The following is a 16223-nucleotide window of genomic DNA, read 5'->3' on the forward strand; positions in this document are numbered from 1 at the left end:
CAATATTTTAAATACCAGATTAAGAAAATTACTGAAAGGTTCCGCTTTGATCCTAGTTGGCAATATAATACTCAAATTCCTCCAAACGGCACTGGCGAACTTCCGCTTTCTATAGAAGGTATCGGTAGCCAGTGTAAGGAGACTTCTCCCTCCTGTCTGACAAGGGGTTTGTTCCAAAATGCAAGAGGCGGGGCGGAGGGTAGCGGGGTTAAGTGTGTCTCAATACTAGAGACTTGGAGTTAGCTTCAAACAGGGTAGGAAAAGGGTGCCGACTTTGTTCTGGCGCTGTTTCCCCCTGTCTCGTCTGCCTCACAATAATCGCCGCCATCTTGGAACAATGGCCGCCATTTGTCCATGAAATTCCAAAGTCGTTCAAGCGTATCTGTTCAAAGAGCCACGACGTAGGGGTCGCGTTATTATTCGTGACCCCCCGACACCTTTCGGCTCCCCGGATGCTTTCTGGCGACATATACCCGCAACATATACCCGAGGATCGAATATCGCAGTGAGCCCAAGTCAGGTTGATAATCACTTATTACTGTGAATTATGCCAGAAACGTCGGCCTGTTTGTCAAAATGTGAAAGATAATTATACTACCTCTATCGTCTCGCGTTACAAGAGAGAATCCCTTGATGCTTAGGGTATGAAAACTCCCTCCCCTTTCCCAAACTCGTCAAAAGACTGACAAGCGAGCGCCAGTATACTCGCAACTTGTTGTCTACTCCGTGGCACTGACTATCAGCTTGTCGTGCGGTGAATAGTATCACAAAGCGACAGGTCTGTAAACGTAATAATTTTCAGTCTAAGCCAGTGTCGGGTTCCTTGGCTTTCCCTGATTGTTTATCCTCGTGGTCGAAGCTGCATTGATAGATCTAACAACGTAGCTCAACAACGGGAGGGTTTCCGACGTCGACATCCCCGCTGCGTTGTGGCAAAAACAAGCCTCCCCTTTTCCGTTTTTGCAAAGCAGTTCGTGTTTTTTGTTTGTCGACGAATGAGAAAACATTCCGTATTTCGGCATGTTGATAACACTTTTTGTGTTTTATGAGAGCGTTGAGAAATCCTAACCATTTGTTGAAAGATATTTTCCTGTGGAAAAAAATCGTAATATATTCATGTCTCACTACAGGATTGTCAGCGTGGACTCTAGCTTGACTGTAACCTATTCCTCAATAACGAACAAACAGATATCTCTTACACACTTGTAGATAAAAGAGAAAAAAATATTTGCTACAATGGTGATCATGAACTTTATATTTTGTTTTGATTTCTTTTAGTGAGTAAATTGTTTTACTTTGATGATGATGTATTGACTTTTGAGTATCTCGTTTTCATGGACCGCGATATTTTTGAATCATTGCATGATGCTTATCACTGGATTGTCTGGTCCAGACAAGCCGCAGTCGTATGCAAGAGTATTGCGAGGTGCGGTGTTAGGCAACAAATGAACTCTTACTTTTTTATGACAATTGTGAGTGGCGGGTGCTACCGGTAGAGCAGGACATGCTTACCATTTTTTGCAAACACCTGGTGTCGTTATTGATTTTCAGTGGACAACTTGGTTATCTTACACTGATGTTGTTTATACAGCGGAGATGGGTGTTTCTGAGAGAGCGGGGTTGGGGGTGTGGGGTGTGGGGTGTGGGGTGTGGGTGTGGGGTGGGGGTGTGGGGTCAGGTAACTGTTACTTTGGGCAGTAATCAATTGATTGATACAGCACAGCGTGCCATTTCTTTATCATTAATATAAGGGCAATGGTATTTCTAGAAAGACACAAAACAAATCGTGATCAATTATTATTCTGTTATATCCATTTTGATATATAATACATAGCTGTAACATCTTACATGTCTCTATAATGACAGTGTAACAAATTTCTGCTTTAGATATGCAGGCTCAATTTAATATATAATTACATTTTAATGATGCAAAGGTCACATATCATATATCTCATTACATCAAATATACCACATGTGCTTCGTTCTCGATGAAATACAAATAACATTATTATAGTTATTATAATTATTGTAACACACACCTTGCTTTCTGTTCGCATAACGAATAATTGACCTATAATATAACTTCGTCAATCTTAAAAAAACTAATTCCAAGTTTACTCGGTACACTATTGAATGGTATATCTCGTTTGAAAAATCGAGTTCCCACACTAAGTCAATTAAAATTCCATTTGCCTCTTAGTACGTTTAAAAGCTGTCTGAAATATAGGAAATCTGTCAGTTTCAACAAAGATTCCTGTATATTTCTAATGACGAGAGGTCGCTCAGGGATACCTAACTTTCAGTTTGTGTTTGGTTCTATCTTGAACCTGTGTTAAATGACAGCTTCCTTGGTTTTTTTCAAGTGGTTGTCTTCGAATTGTCTCAGATAAGAGTGTCAAGACCCAGAACCTTTTGCCAGTTACAGTTATTGAGCCTGTACAATATGTACCACAAGTCTCTTGGGATGTGTTTTTTCGATTAAAATACAAGATGATAACTCGGTGCATATGCCACATGCAAGCATGAAGTTTAACCAGATATTTTAAAATGTTTTTTGAACACTGATATGCATGATATTGAGGAACACACGCCCCTGGTTGCACTATCTGACTCAGGGCTGCTTCAGAACGGGTTTAAAGATTAAATGTCTTGAATAATGCATGGGAAAAGCATTTACGTTTCCACTTTCTTTTAATACAATATGTTTTGGGTTCTAATCTCACGAAACGACGACCCGGATGTACGTGTTTGTTTCCCCAAATTACTTGATTATTGTTGTGTACGAATATCGGATTATAAACGACAAAAGTTTTCTGTGATCTTCAATTTTAATGAATAAATTTTCCCTTGAAAATTGTGAATGTTGAGTTGCTTTTTGATGAATAATCGTTTGACTGAAAGATTTTCAGATTTAAAATTTTAATGTAAACAATCGGCATCCGCGACATTCCTCTGGTTCGTTCTTGAACTTGTTCGATTCCGCACATACCGACAAAGCAGTAAAAGCTATCACAATAAGCATATCAAAACAGCAAAACAAAGATATAATCAAACGCTAATCCATGTCGACAACGAACATGTAGCATAAAATGAACAATTTATTGTAATGGTAAAACGTTTGAGACAGATTCACAAACGAAAAACGTATTTCCAATCGTTTTTTGTACGCGCGGGGAATCTCGAAATGTCAATGGTGATTTAAGCAGCGAGACAAGGTTTTCCGTGTAACAATATTTGCCACAGAGCAACGCCCAGCAAATGACCAGTCACACCATCTCGACTTCTCTCGCGAGAAATCGTGAGATTACGATCGAAGACGTCACTCAAAGTCGGAGAAACAGCAACTCGATAGCTAGGGATTTAAAGATACACACTTCGGTTTTTGACATTTAACCCCAAGCTTCCGGTAACCTCGTTTTCACTTTGTCCCGAGTGTAATTTAGATTTCATCTCTGATGTGATATTACTAAGGAATTGATAGAAAATTGCCAGAATTAAAAAAGGGATACAAGATGCAACGCCACATTTCCTGGAATTTCCAGTGAACAAGGACTGGTAGATTAGTACGGACTTAAAACTGACGTTTACCCGCTGAATTCCCTTCCGTTGAACCCCTGACTATGACATTTGGTTATAAGATCACTTGATCGTGATGAAAGGCGTATCTCTGATGTTTAGATCACTGTCATTAGCAGAAAGCTAAGGTGTTATCATTCAGTAAAATATGCACATTTCATTAAATCGCCGCTTGTAAACCTTAATGTCATGCATAGGAAAGGGTTAGCTTTGTTCGAAAGAAATAGTTTTTAACCATATTAGATGTAGTTTTTTATGTAGCGAGTACGGTTCTGACTTTTGAAAATAGTTAAAATTAAAAGAAAGTGGCATATTGGATTCAGATACCCATTTTGGAACATATTTACCTGAGCCGGTGTTGCACATTTGTAGAATCACCATTATGCAAATATCAATTTCTTTATCCAATATGCTTACATGGGAATATAATAAACCTGTCTGTACGATTACCCTTTAATACACACTGCGTTGTAACTTTAGTTCTTTAAGAATGGTTATGAGCTTCACTATAAAATTTAGTATACTTAGTTCAGTATAGTTAGTATACTCAACGGGAATTGGATTAATATTTCGAATAGAGGATATTGTTACCGTCGAATAGACTTAGTCCAGGGGATTACATCAATAAAGCCAAAACTCGAACGATCTATGTAATTTGCAAAATATTAAGAAACTCGTATAATTCTTAACTGCGCTTTATTCCTTTTTAAAGTTAATAAACACTTCTTCATGCTTTACCAAACGAATTTAGAGACAGATTTCTTGTGATGTCGAACGACTGTCGACATCATGCTTACGACATAGTGTGACATTCATGCTGCACTGAACCGCTCGCAGTTCATTAATAATTTTTTGAATAAAAAGATTTAATATGATCTCATAAAAAATATTCCCTTTGTGCTTCATGTATTGTGCTTTGTAGTAACTAGATTATTTTATTTGAATCGTTAAAAAAAATATTCGTTTGTTTTGCAATTAAGATTTAATGAATATCTTTTTATCACTTCAAATTTGGAATACTCTTTGTGTTATTTGTTGCGAAATAGTATATTTTAATCTTTTCAAGGCTTTTCAAATGTACAAGGCTGCTTATTAAGGCAAAGATATCCATCTAGAAGAACCGATGAGCTTTGATTTAAAAAAAAATATATCATAAGTAAATTATGTTCATATCAGGCAAATGTTATCAAAGTTCAAATACATTGAATTTGATATCTTAGTAAACTTAACAAAGATGTAATGCCGCCTTGTCCATTCAAGCTCAAAACATCAACGCTGAGAACAAAATGGTTAGATGCACTTATATCCTCCAACAAAGGAACTGACCACAAATTGACACACTCCCCTGTCCCTCATTTCATTATTGACAGCTGATATAGTGTTGATAACAGCATCTCGTTCTTGTTCGATCAAAGGATTCATGTCTCATCAAAGAGCTGATTTCCTTCGTGATGAAAAAAACAAAACAATGCGTGACATTTGAGCGAAAGGTTAGCGCCTGTGACATTTCATCGTCCACGGGTCATTGAACCCCATGATATAAAAATACAGTTTTAACGGATATTAAATTCTCTACAAAAGCAACTATATTGATTTTGCACATGTTTAGCTTTGTCTGATTGAATGGTGTATGTTGTCCTTCTGTGCTTCCAAGATAACCTTTACTAACCTCATTAAACGAAACTATATTTTGCAATTGAGAAATTAAGCGAGTGAGTGAATATGGTTTTAGCAATATTCCAGCAACATCACGGCGGGGAACACCAGAAAGGGGCTTCACACATTGTACCTATGAGAAATTAAGACATAAATAAAATATGTTTTCATATATTTTTTGGTCTTTGTAAAGATATTGTATTATACCATTTTAAAATTGTGTAGTATTAATATACTGCCAAGGTATATTCAGTTTACAGATAACGCCGTCATATAGCTGGAATATTGCTGAGTGCGGCGTTAAACAACAAACCAACCAACCAATCAGCTTACAGATGGCTAAAAATCATGACGTAATCACTTGTACACGAACAAATAATGTTAATAATGACGTATTGCGATAAATAATTGATCAATGTTCACTATAATCATAACAGTTTGTATTCATATATCAAACTACTTATTATCTTCCCATATTAATGATCTTTTAAGTGTTTGTAATCCCTGTTCAATATAGCTTGGTTAGCTCGAATTAATTCGCATACATCGCATAATGCACTATGACTTCGAAAGCCGAGGTTGTATGTGTCGAATAAATGTGTTTCTTCAATCTATTACATAACATAATTTATGGAATTAACTCTCATTTGTTACATTATAATTTGTGTTGTCAAACTATGTGTGATAATTTAAAGAAGAGTTACATATCAATATCAATACATTCTTTTCCATCTCAAATATCGAATCCCATTTGTATCGGATTCCGGATAACTCGATATATACGATTGTCCCTAAGACTTCGACTTAACGAGGCGTCACTGTACTTTGGACCTTGTACAAAATATATGCAGTAAACTACGTTTATAACGAACACGCTTATAACAAACTGACGGATATTACGAACTGTTTTTGGTTCCGACCATTTGCTGTATATGGGCTGTAAATGCGTATAACGAACTACGGTTTTAACGAACTAAAATTAGTGGTCCCTTTTAGTTCGTTATAACCGTAGTTTACTGTAATTGAAACACGTAGATACTTTCAATGGTCAGACCACGTGTCCCTAACAATACTACGTTCACAGAAAACAAGATACACCTCTGATCTTGCTAAAAAATATATAGGTTTCACTATACATTCTTCAATAATCATCACATATCATTTCCAATTGTATATGAATCACGCTTTTCCCGTTTACTCAAATTCCGTCTGCCGCAGTCACTTTCTACAAGTGTGACACAGGTTGTCCACGCCAGGTGTTGCCACATTGATATTATTGTGATTTGTATGCAGGTACTTAATATTTTGTCAATTCTGTTATGGGACAGGAACAGTTATAAGCTCAAAGTGGAAAAAGGCGTTGCGATATGGAACCTAAAAGGATGTAAATGTATGGTTGTAACTTCTTGTCAAAAGAGTTTGCCCGACTGGCGTATGAATGATGGAGGCGATCCCACATTACACACGGTTGATTCCTGAACGATATCATTTTGATGTCGATATGGGGAGGATATATGGGAAACGTGGATGGCAGAGTTTATTATATGAAATGTAGGTTGGTGACTATTGGAATTTTGTGAATAGAGGTTGGTGTTTGAATGAGATCTATATAAACCATTCGCTTTTCGCAGCGTTGAGTAAAAAGGAGTTCAAAATTCGTGATCGTGGAATTGGGAATGTTCAAGAAAAAAACAGCAGGAGCTGCACTTGTGAGATCGAAAGCTAGTAAAACTCGTTAATTCGAACTTCAATAACTCGAATTTCGTTAACTCAAGGTTAATTAACTCGAACTTTGTTCACTCGAGCTTCGTTAAATCGAGCTTTATTAACTCGAAATTCATTAACTCGGGGTTCGAGTTAACAAAGTTCGATAAACAGCTCATCTCTGTTCTGAAAAAGACATTGTGGCCATTCGTCAACATAGTGACCTGTTGTAGGCCGTTCTGTGGGCTGCGGGTTTTGTGGATTTACAATTACATATATAGTCATACAAACCAAGTTCTAAAGAAGCTATTTGGGAAGAATATAACAAAGATTGTATGATGTTGACAGGCGTATATATAGAGAGATGTACTGACTCAACATCTCGTGATTCGTCTGATTTAAAAAAATAACAGCTAAAAGCATTGTTGTATTAAGCTGATTGAGGTGTACAGTGTGTGCGTTGTGTATTCACAAGCGGTATATAGTAGGCATTATGCATAGCTAGAAAGTACTGTACATACAGAACGTCAACGCCAGAGAGGAACCAGTCTCGATTATCTGACGAATCAGATTGCATTGGACGTTAAAGGCAAAAAGCGGTAACATTTATATGAATGGATCCCTGAAAATCCCCGATGACACCTGGGCCCACTTGCACAAAGCGATCTTAGTGCTAAGATGATCTTAACTCCCATACTTTAACATAGGCTTACAATAGTCTTAGCGCTAAGATCGTTTTGTGCAAGTGGGCCCAGGTGTTCGCGAAAAGAGTAAACCTGTCCAGCCATCGTACCATCATTGTAGTCTACTGATCTCGACACGGAAATTTTAATGGACGTGTTGAATTCAGTGTATCAAATTAATTTTGAAGTGATTCGTTATTCTTGGGAGTGGTATTATATGCTTACACATGCTGGCACTTCCCATATGCGTGTCTGTATTTGTTGACAGCGATATTGACAATATCTATACGTCTGTCTACATAGAAGACCGATCAATATTTGCTGGACATGGGCTCTTCGCTCTTGTGGTATTTTAACGAGGAAAGAGAACACTCTCGTGGCGAAGAGCGACTGGAGTCCATTTTGGTTGTCCGTTTGGAATGACCGAATGGCCGATGATGTCATCTGAGTTCGGAGATAACCTCTCACGTCATAACCTTGTTGACGGCCTTGTCAGCGTATCTTCCGACACCTGATCAAGAAGCTTTTTTGCCATGTTGTCCTTTTCAGACCTTAGCAATCGTTGTGTAGCATAACGGTCACGCAAGAACACGCCGTACCTTTCACCTGTGCATCCATATATAAATGCTAAGGTGTGTCATAAAATTAAGTGTACCGAAGTGTTACACTACACTCGTTCGGGGTGTTGCTGATTTAGCGATGTGCCCTGATGGAGCATTAACAGTTCAATTCATGCACAGTTTAGACAAAACAAACAAGTGAATATCATTGATCATATTTTTACTTAAAAACTCAAAAATATCACAATTTCTTTCCATATTTCGTATACAAATAATTGAAACACAAAAAATCAATCTAATAGTTCGATGCCGCTACTTTTACCATGCAAACATTTGACACACTACACTAATTGTGGAGGGTGGGGGTGGGGTATAGGCACAAGATGTATCTATCAAATGAAACAAACTCAATATAACAGCGATGGCTTCTAATCTATAGAGTACCCTGATTTCCCGACGCTATTTGCTCCTGTTGCCTTTAAGGACTTAGAATCCCAAATACATGAATACGGGAATATAACACAGAAATGGGTTTTGTTGGGGTGACGAAATTAACGAAAAGCACGTTAGTAAATTATTAAAAATTAACACGTGGTATAATGATGGTTCACGGGTAGTGATTTCATATTTGTAATTACCATGTTAGTTATACATTTATGTAAACACTTTACCAACAAATTCATTGAGGATGTTCCTTAATTAAAACATCAAATGAAAATGAACATTGTTGAAAGAAAATGTGGATATCGAAATTCCGTTTGCCACGAGCCCGAATAGAAATATTCTGTCATGAAATAGTTACATGAGCATTGACATGTTTGTCATGGGGATAAACGTTAATGGATTTCAAATTATCCATGATAAATGTGGTAATTATTACCGGTTGCCAGACATGACACAAATAGGACCACACGTGACATATTCGCCTGATGATTCCTATGCTGTAACAGGGCTTGGTCTGTGAATAAACCTGCATGACCTTATTTAGTCAATTTTCCCTGGTTCATTTAGATCACACTTATTACGTCAGTAAGCACTTGTTTGCCCCCCTGCGAAGAACGATCACAGTGTACCCTCTATTCACTACAGGATCCCGTTAGACTTAATAGGTAATAAACGCTCCAGATCACGGAGCGAGTGTATCGAATTTCGAGTTTCAATAATTGTCAAATTAAGAGGAAAGGATCTTGGGGGTTTTTAACAAAAGGATTTAGCCTTTGAAATTTTCTATAACGGGGTATACCTTTAATTGAATCACGTTTCGGTTTTTTTCGCCCGAGTGATCAAAGTTTGGCTTTTCATTATCCGCTGGACAGAAAGCAGCTGTAATGCGCATGTTCATTCCACCCGCCTGTTTGTCCAATATGTCGGGTGGCGTTTGATTGCGTCATCGATGAATGGACTCCTGAGTTCGAAATTCCCCGACCAATTTCACCCAATTGTCTGTTCTCGTCCAACAACGGTCCCAAATGTCGCGCGTGCTTTCAATAAAGATATGGGCGACTGGTCGCCTGAATTAGTCCTCTGCTCAAAAGCCCCTATCATCCTGCCGGTCTTACTTCGTTCAAAACAATCAAATAGACGACAAAAGGTCACAAAGCTAATTCGTTTATAAGAGCGATATTACAGGATTAGACCCCGATTTCATTGTACTTCATTTTCCCAGCAGATCAAAGAGGGCGATTAGTACCACGCCTGAGCTCATCTGTGGGGTCAATTCGCACAGGTGTAAATGGGCCGCCGGCGCTTATATTACCTACATACCTACATTAGACAACCACGCTAAGACTTAGAAGCAATTTCAAACGCGATGCTGACAAAAGAATTGACAATACCCAGACCATCAAAGTCTTGTTACCTTTTCTGAGCTTGCGAAGCGACATGAAGCGTCAGACTGTCTCCCTCAAAACGTTACAAAAAATACGTTTGTTTAAGTTTTCCTTAAAATAAATTATGATATCATCTGGACGCTTTATCGGAATATATTTGCATTTCATTAAAAAATAGGTAACAAATGCAACACCGGTTGGAGAACCAAGTTATATGTTTAAACGATTTGAAACTGACGTAGATCAGGGTATCAATGTTAATCATAATAACGTAAATTGTGTAAAAACGTGGTTTATGGAAAGTATTTTGTCGCTCTTACTTTGTGATATGTGTTGCAAATGTACTATGATATTCGCTGTAGAGGGATATCTCTCAACATTGGTTTTGGTGGCCCATAGGACTAAGACGCAGAGTTGCCTCCCTTTGGCACGCCAGTAACCTGTGATCGTGGGTTCGAATACCAGATTCGCCCTGATTATGTTTCCATATTTGTCAGCACCATCGTGCTCATGGTTCCACCAAAATGGTAAACATGTAAGACCTCACACGCCACAGTATAACTGAAATACTGTTTAAAGCGGCGTTAAACCAGACTCACTCACTCACTCACTCTGAATATACAGCCCTATCGTGGCTGTTATTATCGTTGAGCAGAAACGCGACTGAGTATTATGGCATGAAAACTACAACACGTTGTCATGGAGCTTGTTTAGACTGTCATGTCCATTTCAGAACAATCAAACTATAGACATGACTACTGTATCTACACTAGGTGACTACGATCAACAAAGATATATATATATGATGCATATATTCAGGTTACCTCTGGATAAATAATAGTCTGAATTTGGCCACGGGATTGGTTTCAAAACGAATATATTTCAGGATCGTCCTTGTCAATAACTGGATTTCGCTAATCTCTATTGTCTAAAAGCATGCAACATACACACATAAAACAAGTTATTTCAATCATTCAAAAATAGATGGCAATAAATTAAACTTCCGTCTACAAGTGAGTCAGTTTGGGGATATAATCATACGACCCCTGATTGTACCCATTCGAAGCAATTGAGCAACTCATCTGGGACGTCATCATGGGAAGTGATGACGTCATACAGTGTCCCTGGTTAGCATTGTCCATGTGTTGTACATCGGGGTACATACCACCCGTCATCATCATCCCGTTTCCATGGTAAGCCCTGTTCGTTGGGGGCATAGAATGCTGCATGTATTGTCCGTTCGGGGGGTACGGCACTTGAGTGTTCTGTGGGTAGGGACTGAGATTTGACTGCCCGCCTGAATGTTTCATACTTAAGGATGGGCTGTCTCTCTGGGGCAAGGGGCTAACCTGAGGGGGGTTGGCCATGCTGCCTTGACTCCCCGGTCTTTGCTGAGGGTGCATACCGAGGGTTTGGTCACAGGGGGGTTGGTGGTCAGGGGTGGGGATGAGACGATGAGAACCGGTAGGGGTGGGGGGTTTCATCCCGTCCCCTGACAAGTCATGGTTCTCCGAATCACTCCCTGAAAAACTCCCTTCGGATTTGGAAGCCATTTTGTCCGAGCCTTTTCCTCTCGACTCCTTCTTGTGCTTCATGCGTCGGTTCTGGAACCATATTTTTATCTGTCGCTCCGTCAGATTCAATAACGCCGCCATTTCTATCCTCCGCGGCCGACAGAGATACCGATTGAAATGAAACTCTTTTTCCAATTCGACAAGTTGAGCGCTAGTATAGGCTGTCCGGGCTCGCTTCGTAGGCTCTGAAAGGACAAGCAGGTTCTCCAATGAATTTCACATGAACAGACATTCGTCTAAAGCAGATAACCCTATCGTGGTAATCGCTATTGTTCTTTCGTTTCAAATTTACATCAGGAATGGCACTCGGACAAGCTGACCTACACAGAGTGCTTCTTCGGGGATACAAGACGGCTTCGTATGTTGTAGATCGTGTAGTGCAAAAGTGCCCACTGTCATACTTTTCATAAAAACGTATCTCCACAATGAACTTAAAACCTTATATATTCACCTTTAAACGTAACGTGATAACTTTAGCTGTAAGCATATGTCATTGCTCTCGTAATTTTGATCTGAACGATAACCACGCTTGATAACAGTGTAAGAATCTACATCGAAGTGTCACTAAATGAAATAAACCAGAATTTTTTTCTTATTTAGAATGATTGAAGTTTTTTAAATAATGAAATATACCTCAATCAATATATAATCAACAATTCATAATTATTCTTAAGTTAACAATTGTTATTTAAATATGTACAAGTTACACGTTCTATACATTATACAGGACGTTGGCATTGCTGGCATTTACGTGTCTGTCATATAGATATATATTATTTCCACCGACAGAGACAGAAAAACAACTTGACACTGCTTGTCCATCACACGGTTCTATTTCTTTGCCCTATATATCTATCGTTTACAGAGTGAAGGTATCGCATGTAGATTTCATTCATTGGTTAATCGCTTGTATATTGACAACATACATCAATAAGGAACACGATGTCAAAACAAGATGTCAACTTTTACTCATGAACGGTTACTAATACTGTGGACAGTACAATAGCGAAATAGATTAAGGTCAGTGTATGTATATTTCATTCTTGCCCAGCTGTTGAGTGAAATGAACACCTTAACCTATTTAGCTCCGTGGTCTTTCTGTATCTTCACTGAACCATAGCTCCTGGTGGCACGTTCACCCCAGACATAGTGGGTTGTGAGGAGTCTTGACTCCAGTAACAGTGGAGACTTTTTGTGCAAGTCAGCTCGTTTAGGTCAGATAAGCGTAATAGTGTGTACAGGTAAATTCGGTTATTCGACAATTTTTCAACTAAATTTTATAACACACCTTTTTACATAAACATTCATTGTACATTTCTGTACATTTTGTATTATTATTATTATTATTATTATTGTTGTTGTTGTTGTTGTTGATAAGGCGCAATAAACTGAGTCACTAATCTATCACGTTTTTGTACGGTTATATTCACTTACCATAGTTTTATATATCATATGCCTTGATAAGTTATTCAAATCTTTTCAACATGGGAATAACGCTATCAACGGCCTGGACCGAGATCTCAGAAGCGCTGGAGTGGTTATTAGATTCAAACGTACAGCTCCGAGTATTTTACCTATTGTTATAAATGCAACATCTTCAGACTGAAAACATACATGATATTTTATTAATTTCCCGATATAGTCAACATTGAATCTGGCATGGTCTATCGATAATTACCATGCCATGTTACTTCCCATCTGGACTGTATTGTCTGTGATGTTTTTATTATGAAAGTACATAAAATCACGGTACTTGTCACCTACATAGAATGTATAGAGGAGAAAGGCGAAACATCCTTCACGCGAATTTATAGCTGAAATCTGCCAGCGGCCGTTGATCGAGCAGTGATTCCATAGTTTACTAAACAATGACAGGTATAGATTACTATGGATTGTAACACATGGTTGGCGCTCATTTCATATCTGCCTGAGTCAAAACAGTCATATATTTGCATAATCAAACCCTCCTATAGATTTTTTCGTCCGGGGTAGCTCGAGGTGGAAGGGAAAATATGAATGCTTTGAATAATAACGAATTTTCCTCTTTTTTCGTGGAAAGTAATGCATTATTCACTGCAATAACAGACTTTTATATTTTGTCATGTGGGCCACCCCTTGAGTTTTGTGGTTTCATCGCCCTTAGTACATCAAAATAGAAAGAGAATACGTCTTTCTGCTCCACTCAGAATCTGATGAATTTACCCTTATATAAAGTTCATTAATATTCATTCCACAGGGTTGTATTTGGAAGAACTGACACGGATAAAAATGAACAGACTTCATCATAAAGAATCTTTGAATGGATTATTATTATATTAGACCGTTACGTAGATGAAGAATAACTAATATACAGAAGGAAACTGATTTTTAAACGTTATTTCGGTGCAGCTTTTTGTTTTGATTATTGAAAGGATTTGGTCGCTTTCATTTACATGACCAGCACTTGGTTTACAGATTATTACAATATGTAGGCAGGGGAGATATTAATTACAGATTCGATATAAATTATATCTCATTTAACAGTGACAGTAAAATCCTTATGTATTTGTAAGATCCCAAACATAAGATTAAATATTGCAGTATATTGACGTTGCTTCATAACAGACATTATTATAGAATATATACATCCAAAAGTCATTTCACATTGATAAAAGAAATATACTATCTTTCATACTTACTTCAGCTTGTGGTTCATGTTTTTTAGTGTTATAATTATTTTTTATTCATATTCATGATACAATATACCACTGTTTCAGATGTACTTAAATTTGAACTTTCTCAAATATCTTATACTTGTTCTGTGTTTAAATGTTCACTTAGTTTTTTATCATTCCTCCATAAACGGTAAAAGCTACCAGTGTTTTCCTTGGTACATTACTTTCCTGTCTGGCATCGTGGATCCTAAGGCAGGGTTATCAGATGATGTGCCTGGCATGCACAGTACTAAGACTATAGCTAGTGTAGCAAAGTCGAAAGTTCCCAAATCCAATACTGGTTGTCAAGGAACCTTCAGAGAATGTTATCTGACAGTAGAGGCACTATCTGCTCGTAGATCGCTCCGCCGACTCACTGACAGCGGGATTGGAGACAAGAACTATTTTATCTCGCGGAATCACATAACAAGAAGTGCAACACGTTTATCTGAATCGTCCGTTTTTTAAGTTTGTTTTTGACGAAGCGGCGTTCTTTAATTGAAACAGCGTGTTTGCAGACTTACAATTTCTGTCATATCAGTCCAGCCCAGATCCAAGAGGTTATTTATAAACCCAGTCAGAACAGGCGAAAATGTTTCAAAAATACTGCCCCTCAAAAGAAAGAATGTTGCAAGATGCGCTATCTTTGTTTAATACTGAGTGATCCTGGAATGATAGCATCGAATACACAAGATTGACATGCCTCACTGAAGTACATTTTGGGGGTGAATTACGATGAAAAAGGGAAGGAATCTTACTTTTACAATATTTCATTATTCCTATACCGTACACTCCTATAAAGGGGCACTCCTTTTCTGTTTATCAAAGTGGCAATCCATGTAATATATCGGCGTACGTACGTAACGAATCGGCTCAACCAGCAGTACGGTAGAAATATTAACATACATGTTACACAGAAATAATTCAACTCGCTCCGAAAATGCCTTATAAATAACAACAGCGAAGAAACAACATTTTTATTTTGGTTTCGAGTGTATTCATTATCAAAAACATGCTTTTTACTTACAGCGTGTTTGAATAAATGTTTATCAATGGCCTTTGTGTTATACTTGAAAATCAGATAATGCTTATTCAAGATGTATTTTGAGCAGAGGATAATGCTTTATGTTAACGCATTGCATGATACCTACATGTAACACACATGTTTTCCAGCTCGTTCATGGTTTGTATACATAAGACGTGGTGAGAGGAAGTGATATTGACACGAAATTGACATCTGCTTCTATTATTGACAGTTTTTGTTCACCAGCATGCATATTGACACAACTGTGTCATTCATTACACAAATAAGACACTGGTGTAAAGAAACGAAGGCATGCAGGGATCATAAACTGCTAGAAACATGTGCAGGTTCTCAGTGGAAACAAACACAGACAGATAAAATGAAACGGTTTCCAATGCCTTCTGTAAATTTGATTGAAATGCATTGTTGTACATTACACTTATGAGTCATCTAAGATATAAAGCTTTAAAAATTGACAAGATTTGTATCTATATTGTAGGCTGACCTGTAGTATGTATATTGAGTAAGCCTTCCACGACAATCTGGAACATTTATATTTTTGTAAAATTATATATTACACATACTTTACAAATGACATTTTGCGAAACAAAAGTATATATGACTATGTGACAATTTGATATATAGCCCAACTAATATAAACATGAATATTTAAATAACTTCAATGTCTTACACAATGAATATTGTTTATGTTACCTTTATGAAACTCCTGTTTGGCCCAATTTGCCATAAAAGAAGTCACATTTTTGTTCATCGTCAAAGCAAAATCCTACCCATGAAAACACACAATAACATCAACCCAACAGATTTATTTTGACACGTATTTTGAATTAAAGTCAGGTAAATTTAAGTGCTGAACGGTATAAGTTTTCTCTGAGAAATATACACCACACTGATGGAGTGATC

At 37.7% G+C, this 16223-nt stretch overlaps 1 protein-coding gene across 4 annotated transcripts in view; it reads right to left on the reverse strand.

The window, feature by feature from the left end:
• Nucleotides 1–8382: 8382 nt before the first annotated feature.
• LOC124152064 (homeobox protein HOX3-like) overlaps nucleotides 8383–16223 on the reverse strand; it is a 125793-nt gene continuing 117952 nt past the window's right edge. For all 4 annotated transcript variants that reach the window (XM_046524811.2, XM_046524818.2, XM_046524827.2 and 1 more), the window contains one exon: nucleotides 8383–11767. In XM_046524811.2, coding sequence (XP_046380767.1) covers nucleotides 11016–11767 — 752 coding nt within the window. In that variant the 3' untranslated portion in view covers nucleotides 8383–11015. The remainder of the gene's footprint in view (nucleotides 11768–16223) is intronic.

This window comes from Haliotis rufescens, unplaced genomic scaffold, assembly GCF_023055435.1.
Source record: "Haliotis rufescens isolate VD_foot unplaced genomic scaffold, xgHalRufe1.0.p SCAF_4, whole genome shotgun sequence".
NCBI lineage: Eukaryota > Metazoa > Mollusca > Gastropoda > Lepetellida > Haliotidae > Haliotis > Haliotis rufescens.